Source organism: Thalassophryne amazonica, chromosome 18 (genome assembly GCF_902500255.1).
Source record: "Thalassophryne amazonica chromosome 18, fThaAma1.1, whole genome shotgun sequence".
In the NCBI taxonomy this organism is placed as follows: domain Eukaryota; kingdom Metazoa; phylum Chordata; class Actinopteri; order Batrachoidiformes; family Batrachoididae; genus Thalassophryne; species Thalassophryne amazonica.
This window is the reverse complement of record NC_047120.1, coordinates 51,987,450-52,007,931: the sequence shown is the minus strand read 5'-3', so window position 1 is coordinate 52,007,931 and position 20,482 is coordinate 51,987,450. Positions and strand designations below refer to the sequence as shown.

General features: G+C 44.5%; 1 protein-coding gene across 3 annotated transcripts in view; it reads left to right on the top strand.

The window, feature by feature from the left end:
* Positions 1 to 566: 566 nt before the first annotated feature.
* Positions 567 to 20,482, top strand: part of si:ch211-180a12.2 — a 42,407-nt gene continuing 22,491 nt past the window's right edge. For all 3 annotated transcript variants that reach the window (XM_034193234.1, XM_034193233.1, XM_034193232.1), the window contains exons 1-4: positions 567 to 818; positions 5,681 to 6,007; positions 14,636 to 14,929; positions 15,120 to 15,425. In XM_034193234.1, coding sequence (XP_034049125.1) covers positions 767 to 818; positions 5,681 to 6,007; positions 14,636 to 14,929; positions 15,120 to 15,425 — 979 coding nt within the window. In that variant the 5' untranslated portion in view covers positions 567 to 766. The remainder of the gene's footprint in view (positions 819 to 5,680; positions 6,008 to 14,635; positions 14,930 to 15,119; positions 15,426 to 20,482) is intronic.

Below are 20,482 nucleotides of genomic sequence, written 5' to 3'. Positions count from 1 at the left end.
TCCGATGAAAGGTGTCAGGAAAACAAAGAAGAGAAAACAACACTTTCAATCAGAACCACTCGTGTTTCAGCACAAAATGCCCTCATCAAACACAGGAAAGGAAACACATTTATCACGCGCACTTCGACCTAAAGCAAAGTGTAGGAGGGAGAGAAGAAAAGAAAAGAAAACAGCTGCAAGGAACAATTCCCTTCTAGGGTATTAACCAGTTAAGTCAAACACATCAAACAACCGAGTTAATGAGTATTCAGAGCCTTCAATACGTTCTCATTCAGTCCTCCGTGAGCACAGGTTGTTTCTATAAAATGAACTGCCATCAGGGCTAAATTGAACATTCAACATGCAACAAAATGCTATTTTTTTCTCTTTTTTCCACATAGAAAAGAGCTGTAGTCTCACTTGAGCATTTGCCCATAAGTTCAGCGGGATGGCTTCCGCCATTTATCCATGGCAACACTGTGCCAATGTAAAGTAGGTCCAAAACCTTGGATGGAGGCCAATCTGAATTTTAAGTGACCGCTTTCCCTACTTGTGTGTCTCGGCACATCTCCCTCCTTTAACCTCCTCTGTTTTTACTTGCTGTGGCCCTCGTTTGTGTTGCACGATTTACATGTATCAGGGGCCTCCCCTCACTCCTGCAGGTCCGAGGACAATATTTCTAATAGCCCATCTTGCAGGACTAACCCGCCCACTGTCACATCATAGTGCTATAAAAGACAGCAAAAGGGACTGGAGATAAGAAATTGTTCCCAAGACAAGCTTAGCCATGCGGTGTAAAGTTCTCCTTTATGTGTTCTTCTTGACGCTTATAAAACACGGTGAGTATAGTGTCGTCACACTCTAAGAATATGTCAGACTGCTTCTTGAACTTAGCACCAGGTTTCTGTAAGATTGATTATTGACGATATTGACAATCCGATATCGCAGCTGGACTCAGAAACAGTTTGCTGGTGTTCTCATTGTAAACTATCTGCTCGTGCAGATCTTGGGTGTAGGTGCAAACACAAGCATAGCGACGAAAGCAGTTGTTCAGTGCAGCACTGATTAAATCACTGAGAAGACGTTTAGAGTGTGTTAAGGGTCACAGCAAAGTCAGTTGTGTGTGTTTCACAAATGTAAGATCAATGTAAGCTGATCCTAGTGCTGTGTACTGTTAAAAAAAAACCTGCCTAGAACATTGACTATGTATGATATTTGTCATGTTGACGTGTTTGATTTGAAGGTATTTCTGTAAAATTCAGTGTAAAACCTTCAGGCAGAATGTTCACAATGTGGAAACCATCAATCCTCAAACAAATTGTTGAACATTTTTCCATTTATTATTCCAACTTTTAAATTTTGTGCAGATTTTTTTTTTTATTCTATTCTTGTATGTGGGAAATTGACAGGACTGTACCATGATTTGAATCATGACATAACCCTGAAATCATGATTTCTACCAAACTGTGAAGGTGGTGTGCTGTAGTAGTCCTAGTACCTCAACACTGTTGCATGCCAATTCGATCCGAGGTGTTACGTTTAAATACTGGCAGAGCTGCAGTATATTCTAATTAACAGTTCATTTTAAAAGGCTTTCAGCCATTATCTACCAACAATGAGAAAATAATCTCAGCGAGAAGAAGAGCGCATTAAGTTTTCAGATTGTCCATTCAGCATCACTTTTTTTTTTTTACTTTCCTTTCAGCTACTGAAATCTCAGTCAGATCCTCAAAGTTTTCAGCTGATTGCAAACCGATTGCATCTTCAGGATCACTCTTATTACTTCCTTTCACATAGCGAAATGTGACACGTGAACATTTCATTCACACATACAAAGCTTTCAGTGGATCATCATTAAACCTGGTGGAATGAATAAGCTTATCAAGTGGAAAAATGATTGGATGTTAGTGTTGATTGGGAACCAACTGAGTCTTCGGGGTCACTTTTATTACTTATTTTAAGTAGAAAAAAATGGCACATTTTTCAAGATTTCAATCACAACCTCAGAGTTTTTAGCCAATCCGCGTTAAACAATGCGGAATGATTAATCATATCAAGAGGAAGGTCAGGTTAGGTCTTGGGAGTTTGTGCTGGTGCTGCAGGTTGCTGCATCCACCACACCACTGAGCCGCACCGGGACCTGGATCGCAACCACCCAGGCAGACAACCGATCCACCTCCAATTCTCCAAAGCAGCCATCTATCTACGACAACCAGGTGCGCTCTGTGGTGGATCATGCACAGAGAAGTGTGCCACATGGTCAAAATGTCACAACTGATCTGCACTACTTTTTAACACTGATATAAATCAATATATTTAAAAGAAACATAAACTTAGGGCCTGGTCCCACTGGTGCTTAGGAAGATTTGTGTATGAATTGCGCACAAAATAGGTTAATATTCGCTAAACATCCGCAATATCCGTAAAACATGCTTGTATGAGTCAGCCGACATCTGCACACGTCCGCAAGTATCCGCAGAGGCATGTTTTTCCATTGCCAGGATTTTTGAGCTGCACAAAATTTTGGTTGCGGATGACGTCCGCCTTACATATGCAATACATACTCAATCTATGCGCTGTATATCCGCCGTTATCCACTAATATCCACAACTGACAGGGCATTGCAGCTTGGCTGCAGACTGGGACAGTGTGTAAAACAGATATATAGCATGCCTATCACGTCCATATCACAAACTAAAATATTGTGGCGAATGCATACAGACTGGCCACGAATAAAGTGTTTGTATTACGTCTGCTTTGCATCTGATTTGCGGACAATTTGCGAATGCATAACAAATGAAAATTGACATACTTGCCAGTCATTGTCAGTCCATTTGTGGAGATGTACAGATGTAGTTATGGATCCCCAAAGACGTAGTGTGATAGTTGCTGCCATCCAACAACATAGGTCAACGTGTCCAAGTCCAGCAATTGCTCCAGAGGCTGTGGTGTTGGTGTGAATAGTGATGCCGACAGGCCCCAGTGCGCTTCTGTTATGACTGCAATGCAGATGCTGCACAAATACATTACAGCTGTGATGCATTCTCAAAACATGCGTTATACATCCGTGATTGTTCGTCATATATTCGCTATACATTATTAATATATCCGTAATTCATACTAAGACATTTGTCATTTTTGGCTAATTTTGTTGCGGATGTCAACGAACGCCCGTAATTTGTATACTCAATTCATGCACAATTAATCCTCTCCCCAGTGGGACTGGGCCTATAGCTAGGTACAGTAGTGTTCAGAATAATAGTAGTGCTATGTGACTAAAAAGATTAATTCAGGTTTTGAGTATATTTCTTATTGTTACATGGGAAACAAGGTACTAGTAGATTCAGTAGATTCTCACAAATCCAACAAGACCAAGCATTCATGATATGCACACTCTTAAGGCTATGAAATTGGGCTATTAGTAAAAAAAAAAGTAGAAAAGGGGTGTTCACAATAATAGTAGTGTGGCATTCAGTCAGTGAGTTCGTCAATTTTGTGGAACAAACAGGTGTGAATCAGGTGTCCCCTATTTAAGGATGAAGCCAGCACCTGTTGAACATGTTTTTCTCTTTGAAAGCCTGAGGAAAATAGGACGTTCAACACATTGTTCAGAAGAACAGCGTAGTTTGATTAAAAAGTTGACTGGAGAGGGGAAAACTTATACGCGGGTGCAAAATTATAGGCTGTTCATCTACAATGATCTCCAATGCTTTAAAATGGACAAAAAAAAAAACAGAGACGCGTGGAAGAAAACGGAAAACAACCATCAAAATGGATAGAAGAATAACCAGAATGGCAAAGGCTCACCCATTGATCAGCTCCAGGATGATCAAAGACAGTCTGGAGTTACCTGTAAGTGCTGTGACAGTTAGAAGATGCCTGTGTGAAGCTAATTTATGTGTAAGAATCCCCCGCAAAGTCCCTCTGTTAAATAAAAGACATGTGCAGAAGAGGTTACAATTTGCCAAAGAACACATCAACTGGCCTAAAGAGAAATGGAGGAATATTTTGTGGACTGATGAGAGTAAAATTGTTCTTTTTGGGTCCAAGAGCCCCAGACAGTTTGTGAGACGACCCACAAACTCTGAATTCAAGCCACAGTTCACAGTGAAGACAGTGAAGCATGGTGGTGCAAGCATCATGATATGGGCATGTTTCTCCTACTATGGTGTTGGGCCTATATATCAGTTTGGATCAGTTTGGATATGTCAAAAATACTTGAAGAGGTCATGTTGCCTTATGCTGAAGAGGACATGCCCTTGAAATGGGTGTTTCATCAAGACAATGACCCCAAGCATACTAGTAACCGAGCAAAATCTTGGTTCCAAACCAACAAAATTAATGCCTCGCAGATGTGAAGAAATCATGAAAAACTGTGGTTATACAACTAAATACTAGTTTAGTGATTCACAGGATTGCTAAAAAAGCAGTTTGAACATAATAGTTTTGAGTTTGTAGTGTCAACAGCAGGTGCTACTATTATTGTGAACACCCCCTTTTCTACCTTTTTTTTTTTACTAATAGCCCAATTTCATAGCCTTAAGAGTGTGCATATCATGAATGCTTGGTCTTGTTGGATTTGTGAGAATCTACTGAATCTACTGGTACCTTGTTTCCCATGTAACAATAAGAAATATACTCAAAACCTGGATTAATCTTTTTAGTCACATAGCACTACTGTTTATATCTTTAGGTGTTGGGCAACTAACATACTGGAAATTACAAAGTAGACTGCTAGCATTATTTTGTGACCAGTTTGTGGCATTGTTTTTTGTTTTGTTTTGTTTTGGGGGTTTTTTGCAACTCCACTGAGAGCTGTGCTGTTCACTCTCATTCATTCATTCCTAAAACAATTCTCCAAACAAGAATTCCTGGCAGAAGAAGCAGTCGATAAATGGAAGCCACTGTGTCATAAGCATCTCAGGAGAATGTTTCCAGGAGTATACTGTACCTTGGCAGCCGTCTCAGTATTCTGAGTGGTTCATCTGGATGCTTTGGTGTAACCTGAGTATCTTCAAGAAACTCATGTGGACATTGGACTAATTCTATAACTGTGTGAACTAGCGCGGTATGAATGTTATGTTTACTCAGAATCATTGAGCCTTTTGAATTTTTATAGGTAGACAATAACTCTGCAGGCGATTAGTCATGTCTGAAGTGTCTTGTTTTCATTTGCTAGTGAGTCCAAGTTAAGCACTTTACCTGTGAGGAAAGTTTTCATTTCTTCTGAACCTGCCGACATTTATTGTACTAGTTAAAAATTAAGCCAATGGGGTGTGTGTGTGTGTGTGTGTGTGTGTGTGTGTGTGTGTGTGTGTGTGTGTGTGTGTGTGTGTGTGTGTGTGTGTGTGTGTGTGTGTGTGTGTGTGTGTGTGTGTGTGAGAGAGAGAGCGAGAGAGAGAGAGAGAGAGAGAGAGAGAGATGAGGCCTGTGTAAAAGACGATATTTACACTCATGTGACAAAATAGCGAAGAGAACATGCCGAGATTATTGAAGGATGAATTGGAAAATTCCTGACTCATACAGTATGTGCCAGTTTAAATATACAAGTGTGCCAAGACTTTAATACCACCTTTAATACTATTTACCCGCACTGTGTTTCATTAAAGGCGCATTTCACTTCCCCAATCTCCTTCTGTTGCATTACACATAATCATCTTTGAATGTCTCAGCCACTAACACTTTCTTTCTGTGTTCACAGTTTCTCCAACTGAAATACAGGCTGCCCCTGATGCAAATGCGACCCTGCCATGCAACGTCACCTTCCCTCCGTCTGTAACAGGAGGTAAAATAGACAAGGCTCTCATCACAGCCAGCTGGAAAACTAATGTCTCTGAGGTCGCCTCATTCTTACAAGGGGTGATGCAGATAAAGGAAGGCTTCAGCTGGGACACCAGGAACTTCTTCATTGGAGACTTTTCACTCATCATCCTCAAAGCCAACCTCAGCCTGCAGGGAGCGTATGAGTGCACAGTCAGCTACAACTTCACAGAGCTGCACTCCACTAACGTCACATTTAGCATCCTTGGTATGCTTTTGTTAACTTGTTGAATTTTGGGCTGGTCCAAAAGACTAAGAGCAGGTGGCTTTGTGGGATAGGAGCTGAACTACCAATATGTAGACTGGGGTTCAATTCCAGGTGCCTGCTGTAGGGTACCTGTCTTTGTTCTTTACAAGACGTTTCATCTGTGTCGTCCCTGTCCAAGCATAGTCATAAACTCAAGTTCAAGTTCAGGTTTATTTGCCATTTGCAGTATTAAAACCACATTGGAAAAATGGTGCAAGAAGCTCAAAAGTGCACTAGCAAGACATACACAAACAATAAAAAGACATAAAAGAACATAAAAATGCCATAAAAACGACAAAGCCACAAAATAATTTAAGATACATTTAAAATTAATCAAAGAGTGTTGATCATTGCTACGGCTTGTGGGAAGAAACTTTTTCTATAACATGATGTCCCACATTTAATAGACCAATAGCGCCTACCCGAAGGTAGAAGCTCAAACAGGTCCCTGGCAGGATGCAGGAGATCCTTAGTAACAGCCAAAGACTGGGACTTAAGCCTTTTTTTGTAAATGTCCTCCAGGACAGACAGTTCCACACCAATAGTTCTACTGGCTGAATGAACCACTCTATTCAAGGCCTTCCTTTCTTTAGCAGTGGCATTTCCAAACCATGCAGTTATAGCATTTGTAAGAAGACTTTCAATGCAGCTGTGATAAAAATTTAAGAGAATATTCTTGTTCAGAGTAAATTCTTTCAGCTTACGCAGAAAAAAAGGCAGTTGTCGAGACTTTTTAACAATTCCGTTATAATTCCAGCTCAAGTCATCAGATAAAAACAATCCCAGAAATTTACAGTTTTCAACTGTTTTCACCTCAGTGCCATTTAATATGATGGGAGCATATGATCTGTTTTTACTGAAGTCAACAACCAACTCAAAAGTTTTTGCAGTGTTTCACTTCAAATTCTTTTCCTCGCTCCAGGAAACCACGTTTTGCACTTCAGACCTATACAAAGAGTCATCATGAGAAGAGATCAAACCAATAATAGTTGTGTCATCTGCATACTTAATTATCAAATTATTAGGAAAGGATGCAACACAGTCGTAAGTGTACAACAATGGGCTTAAAATACAACCTTGTGGTGAGCCAGTATTAACAATATGTTCATCAGAGACACAGCCATTGATCTTGACTCTTTGTGGTCTTCCAGTTAAAAAAACTAAAAATCCATTTGCAAACGGCATTGCTCAAACCCAAACATCTCAGTTTATGGATGAGCCTTGCAGGGACAAGAGAATTAAAAGCAGAGCTATAGTCAATAAAAAGCATTCTAGCCTGGGATCTTTCCTTGTCCAGATGTTTGTACACAGAGTTCAAGGCAAATGAAATAGCATCCTCCACACTTCTGTTCTGTCTGTATGCAAACTAGAGTGGATCAACAGACACAGGGATCTGGGCTTTAATGTGCTCCAGCACAAGACGTTTGAAGGTTTTCATCAACACTGATGTAAGCGCGACTGGCCTATAGTCATTTAAACAAGTAATAGGTGACTTCTTAGGCACTGGAATGACAACTGACCTTTTAAAAGTGAGTGGAACAGTACAGCACCTCAGAGACATATTAAAGAGGTCAGTTAAAACAGGTGCAAGTTGCTCTGAGCACAGCTTTAAAACACGAGGAGGAATACCGTCCGGCCCAGGCACCTTCCTGACCTCAGACCTGGACAGGGCCCTCCTTACATCCTCCTGTAAAATCATGAGACCATTTTCCTCATCGCTCACCAAAAAGTCGACTCGCCCCTTTCCAAGGTATCAAAGTGACAATAAAATTTGTTTAAATCATTAGGGAGAGAGTTACCAAAAGTAACCATGTGCTCACTCCTGGGCCTCCAAGAGGTGATGGCACTCAATCCCTTCCACATCTCCTCTCTAAAATAACTCAATCTTTTCACCATAGGCCTGCTTAGCAACTTTAACTGATCTCTCAAAAGAGTATCTGGCCTGCTTATAGGCATCGACATCACCAGAGCTGAAGGCTCAAGCACGTTCCTTTAACTTCCTGTTCACGTCTGCATTAAACCATGGTTTTTGACTTCCCCATTGTTTCACAACTTTCTTTGGAATTCAAGAGTCAATACAGAAGCTTATATATCCAGTAACAGTCGCAATATTCATTCAGATCCTCAGATGGGAAGACAGACCAATCCGTAGCATCAAAACAGCCTTGCAATTTTAATTCATTGGCCTTAGTCCAGCACTGTACAGTGCATGATATAGGCTTAACATATCTATTCCTCTGTATGTACGTAGGAAGAAGTAGAATCGAGGAATGATCAGACCTGCCAAAAGCTGGTCTCAAAGTAGACCTGAATCTTTTCTCCGGATCCTGAGACTCATGTCCGGCATGTACGTCAGGTCCTGCAGCGGTTGTTGGAGAACCGGCTGTTTGTGAAGGGCGAGAAGTGTGAGTTCCACCGCACCTCTTTGTCCTTCCTGGGGTTTATCATCTCCCCCAACTCCGTCGCTCCTGATCCGGCCAAGGTTGCGGCGGTGAGAGACTGGCCCCAACCCACTAGCCGTAGGAAGCTGCAACAGTTCCTCGGCTTTGCTAATTTCTACAGGAGGTTCATTAAGGGCTACAGTCAGGTAGTTAGCCCCCTGACAGCCCTGACCTCACCAAAAGTTCCCTTCACCTGGTCGGATCGTTGCGATGCCGCGTTCAAGGAGTTGAAACGGCGCTTCTCGTCTGCACCCGTTCTGGTGCAGCCCGATCCTAGTCGCCAGTTAGTGGTTGAAGTGGACGCCTCGGACTCAGGGATAGGAGCTGTGCTTTCCCAGAGCGGGAAGACCGATAAGGTCCTTCACCCGTGTGCCTATTTTTCCCGCAGGTTGACCCCGGCCGAACGGAACTATGACGTCGGCAATCGAGAACTCCTTGTGGTGAAAGAGGCTCTTGAAGAGTGGAGACATCTGTTGGAGGGAACGTCCGTGCCATTCACGGTTTTCACTGACCACCGGAACCTGGAGTATATCAGGACCGCCAAGCGGCTGAATCCCAGGCAAGCCCGCTGGTCACTGTTCTTCGGCCGTTTTGACTTCCGGATCACCTACCGTCCCGGGACCAAGAACCAGAGATCGGATGCCTTGTCCCGGGTACATGAAGATGAAGTCAAAACGGAGTTGTCGGATCCACCGGAACCCATCATCCCGGAGTCCACTATCGTGGCCACCCTCACCTGGGACGTAGAGAGAACCGTCCGGGAGGCCCTGGCACGAAGCCCGGACCGCGGAACTGGGCAGAAGAACAGACTTTACGTCCCACCAGAAGCTAGGGCTGCAGTCCTGGACTTCTGTCACGGCTCTAAGCTCTCCTGTCATCCAGGGGTGCGAAGAACCGTGGCAGTTGTCCGGCAGCGCTTCTGGTGGGCGTCCCTAGAGGCCGACGTCCGGGATTATATCCAGGCCTGCACCACCTGCGCCAGGGGCAAGGCTGACCATCGTAGGGCTTCGGGTCTGCTCCAGCCGCTGCCCGTGCCCCATCGCCCCTGGTCCCACATCGGCCTGGATTTTGTCACGGGTCTCCCGCTGTCCCAGGGCAACACCACCATCCTCACGATAGTGGACCGATTCTCCAAGGCGGCCCACTTCGTGGCCCTCCCGAAGCTCCCGACGGCCCAGGAGACAGCGGACCTCCTGGTTCACCACGTCGTCCGGCTGCATGGGATCCCAACAGACATTGTCTCAGATCGCGGTCCCCAGTTCTCCTCGCACGTCTGGAGGAGCTTCTGCCGGGAACTGGGGGCCACGGTGAGTCTCTCATCCGGGTACCATCCCCAGACCAACGGGCAAGCAGAACGGGCCAATCAGGAGATGGAGCAGGCCCTGCATTGCGTGACAGCCGCGCACCCGGCGGCCTGGAGTACCCATCTGGCCTGGATCCAGTATGCCCATAACAGCCAGGTGTCGTCAGCCACCGGCCTCTCCCCTTTCGAGGTATGTCTGGGGTACCAACCGCCTTTGTTTCCAGTGGTTGAGGGAGAGGTCGGTGTGCCCTCGGTCCAGGCCCACCTACGGAAGTGCCGTCGGGTGTGGCGTGCCGCCCGTTCTGCCTTGCTGAGGGCCCGGATGAGGTCAAAGGCCCATGCAGACCGTCGGCGGCCCCCGGCCCCTGCGTATCGGCCAGGGCAGGAGGTGTGGTTGTCGACAAAGGACATCCCCCTCAAAGTGGACTCCCCCAAGTTACAGGACCGTTACATCGGTCCCTTCAAAATCCAGAAGGTCATCAGTCCAGCCGCAGTGAGGCTTCAGCTGCCGGCCTCACTGCGGATCCATCCTGTATTTCACGTGTCCCGAATCAAACCACATCACACCTCACCCCTCTGTACTCCGGGTCCGGCACCGCCTCCTGCCCGGATCATCGATGGCGAGCCGGCTTGGACTGTGCGCCGGCTTTTGGATGTCCGTAGGATGGGCCGGGGCTTCCAGTATTTGGTGGACTGGGAGGGGTACGGACCTGAAGAACGCTCCTGGGTGAAGAGGAGCTTCATTCTGGACCCGGCCCTCCTGGCCGATTTCTACCGCCGCCACCCGGACAAGCCTGGTCGGGCGCCAGGAGGCGCCCGTTGAGGGGGGGGGTCCTGTTGTGTGGGCTGCTGAAGAGGAGGTACTGCTGGCCCACCACCACCAGAGGGCACCCTGCCTGGAGTGCGGGCTCCAGGCACCAGAGGGCGCTGCCGCCTCACAGGAGCAGCCGGGGTGACAGCTGACACTCATCACCTGTGACAGCTGTCACCACTCATCTGATCTGCATCGGTATATCAGCAAGACGTCATCTCCACCTCTTTGCCGAGATATCGTTCTACCTGAAAGGTAATATCCTCAGCCTGACTGCTTGATAGAAAGCCTTTTTGTTGTGATTTTTGTGAGTGATAACAGACTTTTTCTCCAACGAGAGGTGGAGGTAGCTTCCCTGCCGTGCAGATTGCTGGGTGCAGACGCACCCACGTTTAATTGTGTTTTTGTTCCTCGCCAGCAGTACCAGGTCCGACACGCGGAGGCAGTGGCCACCTGGGAGTTCGGGACTTGGCGGCTCCAGTATTCCCGGGGTCTGGTGGCGGAGGAAATCGTGTGGTTCCGGTTCTGCTTTGGACAGGCGTCTCCTATCTTCGAGCCTGCCCACACGACACCTTGTAATTTGACCTTTGATCTATTGTGTAATCTGTAATCACGTTCGCAACAGTAAAGTGTTGTTATTTGACCTATTCCATTGTCCGTTCATTTGCGCCCCCTGTTGTGGGTCCGTGTACTTACACTTTCCCAACAGATGGACAGAAAATCCTGGAGGCTGAAAAGTAGAATCCAGTATGTTACTGTGAAGCCAAGTCTCTGTCAGGCAGAACACGGAGCAGTCCCGAGCCTCACGCTGGGTCTGGATGCGGCTTAACAGGTCATCCGTCTTGCTGGGCAGAGACTGAACATTTGCCAGGTAAATTGAGGGAAGTGGGATCCTTGTCGGGCGACTGCGTAGCTTAACAACAAGCAGTCCTCCATGCTTTCCACGGTGTCTGCGCTTCCGCCACTGGCGACCTGTGGCATCTTCGTTCAGAAGTTCAGGTCTCCGTACGTGGCGTAACTTTCACCCAGCACCTTCGCTTCGCTCCCCGCCTCTGTGCCCTGACTCCTGACCCCTCGTACGTTGAGTAGGGCACGTATGAAAATCACTGCACCTCAGTTCAGGAATCACATGAGTCCAAGCATTATCCCGAATCTTAAGAAGTGCATCCCGGTCATATTTAATTGTGGCAAGTGTTTCTACAACAAGAACAAACAACAAAAAACACAAAGTGCACAAGAAAGAACTTGCTACAGCGCCTTCTCTCGGCGCCATCTTGGGCAGGTTTCACGCTGCAGATTCAGGGATAGGCACCAGCCTGATGAACCTCAGGGCCTGTGTAAGACTTATTTGCCCTAATTTTTCCCAAACTAAGGGCCCTAGCTTGATGATCTGTCATCCACAGTCTAAAAGGCATTGTGCAGGTATATTTGGGGTGCGTCCAACTTCTTTGCTATTTACACAGTGCATAGTCAAGTGTTTGCCCATCCTGGTTCTTGAGACACAAAGTACTGCACATTTTCCATTTGTCACTGAACAGATCAACTCAGTCAGCTGCTGATCAGCTGAGCACACCTGACTGAGTAGTAAATGAGTAGTACTTTGAGTCCCACGGACCAGGATTGAGAAACACTGGTGTATTCTGGGCTGAAAGTAAAGCACCGGGTACAAAGCAGTTGTGTTTATTCACTTAATTCAGTGTTTTCTATTTCTGGTCCTAGGTACACAAAATACTGTGAAGGCAACTGACTTCTGTTTGAGTCCTGAAGACCAGGATTGGGAAATACAGACTTTCTTGATCGCGAGCCTGTTTTGGGCGTAGTATGAATTAAACCAGTTATCATCTGTTGTTCCTTTTATGAATTGAAGTGAACCAGAACCTGGTGCTTTGCTATTTATTTTATTTTATTACAGAGATTAGAGCATGCCATAGGTATTAAAGGCACTGCGCTGCGGTGGTTTGAATCATATTTGTCTAATAGATTACAATTTGTTCATGTAAATGGGGAATCTTCTTCACAGACTAAAGTTAATTATGGATTTCCACAAGGTTCTGTGCTAGGACCAATTTTATTCACTTTATACATGCTTCCCTTAGGCAGTATTATTAGACGGTATTGCTTAAATTTTCATTGTTACGCAGATGATACCCAGCTTTATCTATCCATGAAGCCAGAGGACACACACCAATTAACTAAACTGCAGGATTGTCTTACAGACATAAAGACATGGATGACCTCTAATTTCCTGCTTTTAAACTCAGATAAAACTGAAGTTATTGTACTTGGCCCCACAAATCTTAGAAACATGGTGTCTAACCAGATCCTTACTCTGGATGGCATTACTCTGACCTCTAGTAATACTGTGAGAAATCTTGGAGTCATTTTTGATCAGGATATGTCATTCAAAGTGCATATTAAACAAATATGTAGGACTGCTTTTTTACATTTACGCAATATCTCTAAAATCAGAAAGGTCTTGTCTCAGAGTGATGCTGAAAAACTAATTCATGCATTTATTTCCTCTAGGCTGGACTATTGTAATTCATTATTATCAGGTTGTCCTAAAAGTTCCCTAAAAAGCCTTCAGTTAATTCAAAATGCTGCAGCTAGAGTACTGACGGGGACTAGAAGGAGAGAGCATATCTCACCCATATTGGCCTCTCTTCATTGGCTTCCTGTTAATTCTAGAATAGAATTTAAAATTCTTCTTCTTACTTATAAGGTTTTGAATAATCAGGTCCCATCTTATCTTAGGGACCTCGTAGTACCATATCACCCCAATAGAGCGCTTCGCTCTCAGACTGCAGGCTTACTTGTAGTTCCTAGGGTTTGTAAGAGTAGAATGGGAGGCAGAGCCTTCAGCTTTCAGGCTCCTCTCCTGTGGAACCAGCTCCCAATTCAGATCAGGGAGACAGACACCCTCTCTACTTTTAAGATTAGGCTTAAAACTTTCCTTTTTGCTAAAGCTTATAGTTAGGGCTGGATCAGGTGACCCTGAACCATCCCTTAGTTATGCTGCTATAGACGTAGACTGCTGGGGGGTTCCCATGATGCACTGAGTGTTTCTTTCTCTTTTTGCTCTGTATGCACCACTCTGCATTTAATCATTAGTGATCGATCTCTGCTCCCCTCCACAGCATGTCTTTTTCCTGGTTCTCTCCCTCAGCCCCAACCAGTCCCAGCAGAAGACTGCCCCTCCCTGAGCCTGGTTCTGCTGGAGGTTTCTTCCTGTTAAAAGGGAGTTTTTCCTTCCCACTGTAGCCAAGTGCTTGCTCACAGGGGGTCGTTTTGACCGTTGGGGTTTTACATAATTATTGTATGGCCTTGCCTTACAATATAAAGCGCCTTGGGGCAACTGTTTGTTGTGATTTGGCGCTATATAAAAAAATTGATTGATTGATTGATTTACATGGCGGGCTCTCATGAGAGGTTTTCTGTTGAGTTAATGGATGTGTATGCAAAGATTTTGATACTTTGCATGCATTGGATTATTCATGGGACGAAAGCCACCAAAGCTCCCTGAGGTGATGCAGTGATACAGTAATGTCCCCTATGTGTACAAGGAGAGTATACGTGCATTGTAAAACTGTCTATGTAAGGCACATCTAAATATTGCATCATATAATTAGCAGGAAAAGTCTGCACTCAGTTTCACTCTGAGAGTTTTTCTTGGTCGATGTCACAATCACTTTCAGCTAGATAGAAATGCACCAACGCTGTGCCTGACCATATCTCATTTTAAGATAAAGACGCCCATGGGCACACAAATTAGTGCAAGTACATTTGTTATTTCAAGAACCTTGGCACTGGAAATGAAAACAACAACTGTATTAATTGGAAACTAGAGCAGCCAATCTGCTTTGTCTGAACCCGATCCCGTCACATCTCAGAAGTGAATCAGAGTAGGTCCCGATTAGTACTTTGCTGGGAGACCATTTGGGAAGATTATGGACTACGTGTGTTTCTCCATGTACAAGTGGAGTTGCATCAAGTGTATTCTGGATAAACTCTTTTCTCTTTCTTCTCTTTCTCAGCATTCCCCACTCTCTCCATCCCTCAGCAGTGGGTGGTGTTGGAGATAGAGAGTGTGCTTGAATGCCATGCAAACGGTTTCTACCCTCCCCCTGTGTCTTTCTCCTGGATCAGAGATGGACAAGCGATTCAGTCACCTCAACAAGTTGAAGTTGAACAAACTCTAGATGGGTACTACAGAGCCGTGAGCAAGCTTACCTTCTATCCTTCCCTTCAGGACCAGAATGTGACCTTTGGGTGCAAGGTGTCACATGATGGCAGCTATCAAGTGCAGGATTTCCAGCTCAACATCACCCGTGAGTAACAGGAACAAGTATAATGTTGCCCAACCTTTTTTTTAGAAGCCACTCTCGTGTCAGGTACTATCAATGAAACAAATGTTTTCACTGTGAGACTGTTTTTATTTCCTGACGAGCTTGAATTACCACATTTGTGGATTATTCCAGTTCAGTGCAAGCGAAACGGTGAGCTCTTGTGTTTTTTCAGATTTGGCGACTTTGAAGCTGTCTGTTGTGCCATCGCCTTCCCACAACATTCCACTCACATTTTTTTGTGACATTGAACATTTCTACCCGGAAGAGATGTCCGTGTCCTGGCTTCAAAACGGCACGATTCTCCCCGAGCCCCCAAGCACCAATCAAAACCCAGATGGGACCTACTCAACCAGGCGCTATTACACTTTGACACCAGAGCAAAGGGAGCAAGGTGGAACAGTTGAGTGCAAAGCAAATCAACCCGGCTTCATACATTCAGTCCAAAGCACCATGTTATTGGGATTCCTTGATCACCCAAGTAAGACTTTGCTTTTTGTTTGTTTGTTTGTTTTTTTTGTTTGTTGGGGGGTCTCACATTATTTATGTGACACCCACTGTAACATTTTTAACAGGGAAGTTCTGAGAGCTGTTTGCTTTTCGGTAATCACCTCCAACAGTCAATCACACCCATTGCACATGATCTTTACGCCATTGCTTCTGAGTTTCAGTTCCTTGAAGATTGGTTTCATCTGCATCTATATATTGTGTGTGTGTGTGTGTTGTGAAAGTGTAGGTACATGGACCCACAACAGGGGGCGTTAATGAACGGACAATGGATAAGCCAAAAGTAACAATTTAATGTTGTAAATTGTGCACAACGGAATACAGACAACAATCACTTTGGAACTACAGTCAATTACACGTTGGGTGACGTGTGGGCAGGCTTGAGGATAGGAGACGCCCGTCCAGAACCGAGCCGGATCCCACACGGCCCTCACCGCCAACGGATCTGAAGAACACCGGAGCCGCCAAGTCCTGGGTCCCCAGGTGGTCACTGTCTCCAGCTGTCAGACCTGGTACTGCTGGCAGAGAACAGAAACAGCACAGGTGAGTGTGAGTATGCACACTCAGTAATCCCACAGTCTGTGTTCCTTAAGGAGGGAGCACCTCCACCTCCAATAACACACTCGTACAGCTCCTGTGAAACCACTTATCTGGTTTGGGGTGTGAGGCGAAGCCGTCGCAGTCCACACCAAACGCCAACACAGCATACAAGGAATCCGTCACAGGAAAACGGCTGCAAAAGAGATCAGACTATTGTTCGTTAGAGATACAGCAGAGAATTACCTCCGAGGTAGCTGATTTCTCGGCAGGGCGGTGGAGTTGCAGTCCGGCCTTTATGGTGGTGGTGATGTGATGTGGATGAGTGACAGCTGGTGCTGATGACGAGTGATAGCTGTCACTCCCGGTTGCTATGACGCCCTCTCATGCTTGAAGCCCGCACTTCAAGCAGGGCGCCATCTGGTGGTGGTGGGCCAGCAGTACCTCCTCTTCAGTGGCCCACACAACATGTGTGTGTGTGTGTGTATATATATATATATATATATATATATATATATATATATATATATATATATATATATATATATACTGACATTTGCCATTTGGCATGCTTATGTATTTTGGGTCAAGGATGAACATTGCCAAAACAGAATGTTCATAGGACTAATATTTTTGGAGAAACGGATATTAGCTAACAGCACTGAACAATGGACAAAGATAATTACATTCTGGACTCACGCACCATTCCAGCAGGGGGCAGTAAATCATCTGTATATTAAAGATGCACATGTATGCATAAGGTTGGGTATCGAATACCGGTTAAAAAGTGCTTCCATCCAGCGACATCAATAGCCTTTTTGGTTAAAAATTCCCTTATTGACTCTTCAGTTCACAATGTGCTGGAGTGGCCGTTGTTTTTGAGGGTGTTTATCGGGTAAATTATCATTTCTCTACGTTGATTGCAGACCCACTGTTTCTGCAGCGGATCTGCTTGAAGACTGAAGCAACTTCGTTGGTTCTCTGCTTCACTGCTTTTCAAAAGCGGCAGACCTGCAATTTCTTCATTAACGCCTCTCAAAGCCATTTAGAGATGCCAATCATGAGTCACCTTTGTGCAGATTAAAGTCACTAACGTTGCGGGCAAGAAACGAGAATCGTCTTCCTTTCCGTTCCTGTTTTGTGGGACGAAGTGCACAGCTCCAAATGCTTTGCAGCTCTCTGCCACACAGATTTCCGTTGGAATGAATAACTTCAAAGCAAATCGTCGTTTTAAATCAAATGACACCTCTTTTCAAACGTTGTAATACAAATGGCAAACTACAACCGACCAAAACCGTTTTTTTTTTCTCCCAAAATGAGATGTCCTCCGTCCTTTATGAATTACAGCGCAGCTGGCTGCAAAAGCTCAACTCAAAAGCTGTGCAGTTAAATTTGTTTCATTAATATCTGAAAGGAAATGCTTTTGACAAAAACTATAGATATTGTTTCTTTCTATTTATGTCCAGAGATCTAGGATCCATCATGTACATCAAGGATCCAGTGACCATGTACAGATTTGTATTAATTTGTATTTATTTATGTAGTGACTACTGACACCAATAACACTGCGTCTGTTTCTAACAACACATAATTACCTATTTGTACTTGTTAATTGAAGAAAATAATGTATATGAATGAGGTTAGACGCTATGACAGCAGCAATGCTTTGTAGTTGCAGTTTATCTGTTCTAACATAGTCAGCGCTGTTTGTAAATTTACACACAGTCACACACTTATAAATATGTGTATAAATTGGTCAATTCCACACTTTGCACAGAAATCTTCATGCACATAGTTTAAAGGACCTGTCTCACAGACCTCATAATAACACAGATTTTGGCTTTTAGAGGTCATGTGCTGATATAGCTGCATTAATGTGTGCAGTTCTATGAACAGTCTGTAAGCATACGCCAATCAAATCAAACAGCTACGAAGACAGCCGAAAACAAAGTACTAATTTTTCCAAGTGCATCTGGCAGTGTTTATGTCACTCTGACCAGACATCCCAGCGCACTGTTGAATGGAATGTAGACAAACAGCTGCTAACGTTCACACATAACACCAGTGAAGCCGACTAGTGCACAAAGGAGGAATTTCCATGGCAGTCGTGAAAAATCGGAGTTGCCTCTAACGCCTCGTACACCTGTCGCTACAGCTATTCACGCACACCAGTGGCTGAAAGACAGAGAGTGCCCTGTGAGAGCCCATTCGATTCCTCTCGCAGCAGGTGTCGGCCAAAATTCCAGGTGTCACACACGATCATCCAACACCGCTCGCTTGACACTTAGAGAATGTGGTGCCGTTCGCACTGTTAGCACGAAAACAGTGAGCAGATGATCACTTTCGAGCTGGCAGTGAAATTTGTCTAAGTGCCCCCATGAGTGTGGCATTGTAGAGCAACACATATGTGGCATGCACAACCTAGTCTCACGGCAAGTCATGATTCAGCAGCACGAAATATACCTTAATCTATTGGTTTGTGTTATTGTGATGAAAAGCACCTCATTTTCGTCACGGCAGCACAAATTCATTCTAATTCATTCCATGATGGCTGCACGAAATTAAAAGTGAAGCGGGGGGGTCAGGGTGGTTATGGTTAGGGTGGTGGGAAAGAGTAAGATTAGGTTATGGTTAAGGTTAGGGTCAGGGTAGGAGTAAGGTTAGTAATAGTGAGTTTAAAGAAACCCTGTCACGAAAATTTGACTCATTTCATCACTGGAGCACAAAAAAAAAACGTGAGACTGGGCTGGGAGTGCACGTATCTCACCACCATCCCCCCACCCACTCACACATGTGGCATGCGGGGGGAGAGCACACTTGCATAACATGCTACTGATATGTATTTACAGACATGATCACATGGGGGCCGGACAGCCATGTCTGAGCGCACACAGCCGGGCTGCAGCGGGCGCACACAGCGCACGTCGGCAGGCTGCTCCATGTGAAATGGACCATCAGATCACGCAGCAGGCAATCTGAAAGTCACATGTGTCCAGCCTGACACGCATGTCCGGCAGAACACATCCGCCACAGGACTATGACAATATGACAAGCCAACAATGCCACAAATACTCCACTTTCAGTCATGTAGCACCAAGAATTTTCCGTAACAAACGTCGTTTTGTCAGTTATTATGGCACTTTTTTCTCTTTTTTAAAAAAAATACGTTTATCTCCTTGTTGATTTTAGGCATTTTATGCTCCTGTTATAAGACAGTGATTGTAGTGCAGTGGTAAGGTTTCCATCTGGTAATCTGAGCTTTTGTAAATTGCAGGTTCGAATCCCGTGAGTGGCATTGATTTTTTTATTTAACCAGGGTTATTTAACCGCAGGGTTCTTGTCAGGTCCGTTGCCCCGAACTGGACCTGGCACTTAAACTGTGCCTGAGATCGTATCCTGCAAAACACAGTTTCTCAAAGCACAATCACATAAAAAGAGACAACGTTAGACAGAGATCTCTTTTGTGAGCTTTGCGCAAAGGGGAGAAGCTTCGGAGAGAGCGTAGAAAACCTAAGACCAACCTTGCTTTCCCTGCTCCTCTCCGCCGCCCCACCCCGGCGCTTGCTCTTTTATTGGAAAAGAAAAAAATCATAAACACTACAACGTAGCATTAGGGTACATTGCGTTTGGGGAAGGGAGGGGTGAACAGTTGTTTGTGAGTTATGGTTTCCTGTGAAACATGCTTGTTTCTTTCACAGAAAGAAGGGAGTAAGCAGTTAAGTTTCGATGTCGACAGAGTCCTGAAACAACCTTTAGTTCATCACTGTGGCTGAGCAATCATTTAGCTTAAATGTAGCATATATGAATGGGTACATAATTATTATGATTGGATGAGAATGGGTACATGAAGTATAAAAGATTATAATTCAGACAATAATAAATGTAGAATCCTTTCAGTCTTGTGGTTGGTTTCACTCCCACATCACACAGATAACAGTTGATACAGTTCATTTCACAAGAAGCAGAAACTTAACTCAGACTACTTTTGATTACATTGAATATCATGTAAGCAGGCAATGATTAATTAAATAAATGGTAACAAGTCATAAAATCTCCATCAGTTCTGTATTACATCCCCTTATATTTATTATTTATATCAATCCAGCGCGGATAGATTTACAACAACAAATAATTTTTGTGTTGTGTTGTTGAACGACACATTAAATAACATGCAGCATGTCCTTCAAACACAAATCTGTGCAATCGAACAGGTGATAAATGAGTGCTGTAGTTTGAAGCCACCTGTGCCCTACTCTACATGTGCATCTGGAATGACATCAGGAAGGGCATCTGGTGTAAAGTTTGTGCCAAATCATACCAGATCCAATTTGTTGACCCTGAACAACCAAGAGAACATACTAGTGTGGTTAAACAAATTCTGTTCAGCAGTAAAGTATTCATGGGCAGCATGGTGGCTGAGTGGTTGACCTTGTTGCCTCTCAGCAAGGAGGTCATGGGATCGATTCCCACCTGTGGCCTTTCTGTGTGGAGTTG